Raw genomic sequence first — 3552 nt, 5'->3', positions numbered from 1 at the left:
AATTCGTTAGATTCGACTACCATTTGTTTTTATTTTGCAATAATGTAGATAAGGAGATCATCGTATAATGATGTTGTGAGGGTGATAGAGATTGAAAATGCATTGAACATAAGTGGGATTCAGACATATAGGATCAATGGTTTCAGGGTCCTTTTCCTTATTACAAGGCCTCTCAATCCCAAAAAGAACAAGATTTCTGCCAAAGTTGGTTTTGGATACAACACTAACTGTGTGATGTGCACAAGGATCATCGTTCAGCCTTATGTTTTCTGCTCTTTGGAATGCAAGGTTTAATTTAATTCAATTTAATAATATTAAAGATTAAATTTTAAATTTTAATAATATAAAAATAAAATATTGGTTTAAAATATTGAGTCACATTAATAAATAGGGTTGATCTTCTAATATTTAATTTCTCTTTCAAAATATCGATATTGATAGGTTGTTATTGTGTGTTTGGTGTGACAATATTATTAGCTTATGTGGACAAAGCAGAGTGAGAGTGAAAGCTTTGCAATAGAAGGAATTTCAAGAACCATGTTATCAGCAGAGGAAGAGGAAGAGTTGCACAAAAAGCTCGAACCAGAAAGACTTCTTGAACGCCGACAATGGCCTTCTCCGTGTGCTCAGCCGCTGCCGCCGCCGCCGCTATTCAATAATGCAAATTCTAGGAAAAGAAAGGGAATACCTCGAAGGTCTCCTCTTATGTAGATGTAAGCCCTCCTTGCAATCTTGCCATGATTCATGTATGGTAAAAACTCAGATGAAGTCGACTTCACGTGAAATTGATATTTAAGAGCCGATCAAATCATTTAACAGCTATCAGGTATCAATTTCACGTGAAATCGACTATACCTGAGTTTCCACCTTCATGTATGCATTGAATGTTCATATTTCTTAGCTTGTTGGACAGGTTCAATTTTAAGAACAAAATCTATAGGCAAATTAAATATCTTATATTGAATGTATCCTTTTTAGATTTTTTATGTTTTTCTATTAGCATGTGATTAATTAGTAGATATATCACTAATGAAGAAAGATTTTCTATGATCACTTAAATGAATTTAAGTAGTAGATTCCATATTTAAGCAAACATTGTGCAAATACAATGAATTGAATGAAGGTTGAAATCAAGATCTTAAGGGAAATAATGAAGATTCTCAACCACCAATTGATATACCAATTGTATTAATAATCTCATTTTATCACATCAATTGATTACACACTTGTATATTAAAATTAAAAATCCCTGTCAAATTTAAATTCAAAATCTCCTTTTATCCAGTTTGCATGCGGCAGAAAATTTCCCACTATTGTTTTTGTTTTGTTATAGTTATATTTGGCCAAAAACCATAGTTATTTAATTTAATTTTATTGTGTCCATGAAAAGTTATACCACACACGTGCATTAGAAAGAAATTTGACGATATTATTCTGAAAAAAGACTTGATGAAGAAGATTCAAAACTCTAAAATGAAATGAAAAGATTGTATCACTTTAATTCAAAGAACAGCCAAATTATAATTGTCTGTATCATCTTGATTTTCCAAAAACAATCAATTAACTGATTTTACGGCTAAAAATACTGCTTCAAGTGTGCAGAAATAGTGCGCAAGAATATATGGAATAACTTCAGCCTTGGAATGAGTTTCATCATTTTCTATTTTCTATGCTCAGATAGAAACCAAGCTAATTAGTTAGTTTTGTTTTATTTTTTTTTTCTTTTCTTTTATATCTAGACACCAAAAGAAAAAAATGGTCAATAGTTTATAATCAATTTTCAATTACTATTAAAAATAACATAATTAACTAATTAAGTATTTCCTCTATCTCGCTCTTTCTGTTTGAATGAGAAAGAAATTGAAAATAGAGTGAATACCCCACTCGACCCTCACAATTATCTCGAAAGGACAATGAGGGTGATTAATTAGTAGATATATCACTAATGAAGAAAGATTTTCTATGATCACTTAAATGAATTTAAGTAGTAGATTCCATATTTAAGCAAACATTGTGCAAATACAATGAATTGAATGAAGGTTGAAATCAAGATCTTAAGGGAAATAATGAAGATTCTCAACCACCAATTGATATACCAATTGTATTAATAATCTCATTTTATCACATCAATTGATTACACACTTGTATATTAAAATTAAAAATCCCTGTCAAATTTAAATTCAAAATCTCCTTTTATCCAGTTTGCATGCGGCAGAAAATTTCCCACTATTGTTTTTGTTTTGTTATAGTTATATTTGGCCAAAAACCATAGTTATTTAATTTAATTTTATTGTGTCCATGAAAAGTTATACCACACACGTGCATTAGAAAGAAATTTGACGATATTATTCTGAAAAAAGACTTGATGAAGAAGATTCAAAACTCTAAAATGAAATGAAAAGATTGTATCACTTTAATTCAAAGAACAGCCAAATTATAATTGTCTGTATCATCTTGATTTTCCAAAAACAATCAATTAACTGATTTTACGGCTAAAAATACTGCTTCAAGTGTGCAGAAATAGTGCGCAAGAATATATGGAATAACTTCAGCCTTGGAATGAGTTTCATCATTTTCTATTTTCTATGCTCAGATAGAAACCAAGCTAATTAGTTAGTTTTGTTTTATTTTTTTTTTCTTTTCTTTTATATCTAGACACCAAAAGAAAAAAATGGTCAATAGTTTATAATCAATTTTCAATTACTATTAAAAATAACATAATTAACTAATTAAGTATTTCCTCTATCTCGCTCTTTCTGTTTGAATGAGAAAGAAATTGAAAATAGAGTGAATACCCCACTCGACCCTCACAATTATCTCGAAAGGACAATGAGGTTTCCAAGAAAAAAAAAAAAAAACACTTAATTCGGTCTTTGATTTTTTTTTAACAACATTTACTTTTTTTGGCACAGGGGCTAATCAGTCCCATAAAAGTAAAGCTCAGGAGTCGGATTGGGTATTTTTGTTGTCGAGGATCTCGTTGTCTTTTGAGGTAATTGTCAGGGCTGTTTTGGATTTTTCTCTTAAAAATATAACTTTTAATAAAGTTTCTAGATGTACAGTTACACCTAATCTAACACGTTATTAAGCATGTTATATGTTATCTTAATGGATTTTGTTAGAAATTAAATTCTATTTTTTAAACTAATAATCAACTAATAAATTAGTGGATAAGCAAAAATTAAGAATTTAAATTGTTATTGTAAAGAGAGAAAGTGAAATGTAAAACGAAAACGAAATATTAATTAATCATTAATCGAAAAAAGTTGTGTCTTAATTTGTTTCCTATTTGAATTATATTTTCATTAATTGAACGATCAAATATACATTTATTACATTTATCTGTTACATATAATAATATTATACAGTGCATCTAGCGAAAAATTACATGCATATCAATACAAGTATGCATTGACTGAATCATTCTTTGTTTGGTATCGTCATAATGGCAAATTAAGACAACGTATATTTTACCAAATTTTAAAAAATGGGTGGTTAATTATATATATACATTAAGAAAAATGTTAGAGGGTCATTAGAATTTATTAATTT

General features: G+C 28.9%; 1 protein-coding gene across 1 annotated transcript in view; it reads left to right on the top strand.

The window, feature by feature from the left end:
• The window catches only part of LOC107610412, a 2745-nt gene extending 2034 nt beyond the window's left edge, over positions 1 to 711 (top strand). The window contains exons 3-4 of the mRNA XM_016312466.1: positions 49 to 288; positions 478 to 711. Of these exons, the coding sequence (XP_016167952.1) occupies positions 49 to 288; positions 478 to 711 (474 nt within the window). The remainder of the gene's footprint in view (positions 1 to 48; positions 289 to 477) is intronic.

This window comes from Arachis ipaensis, chromosome B08, assembly GCF_000816755.2.
Source record: "Arachis ipaensis cultivar K30076 chromosome B08, Araip1.1, whole genome shotgun sequence".
NCBI lineage: Eukaryota > Viridiplantae > Streptophyta > Magnoliopsida > Fabales > Fabaceae > Arachis > Arachis ipaensis.
Note: the sequence above shows the minus strand (reverse complement) of the source record. Positions and strands in the feature narration are given on the sequence as shown.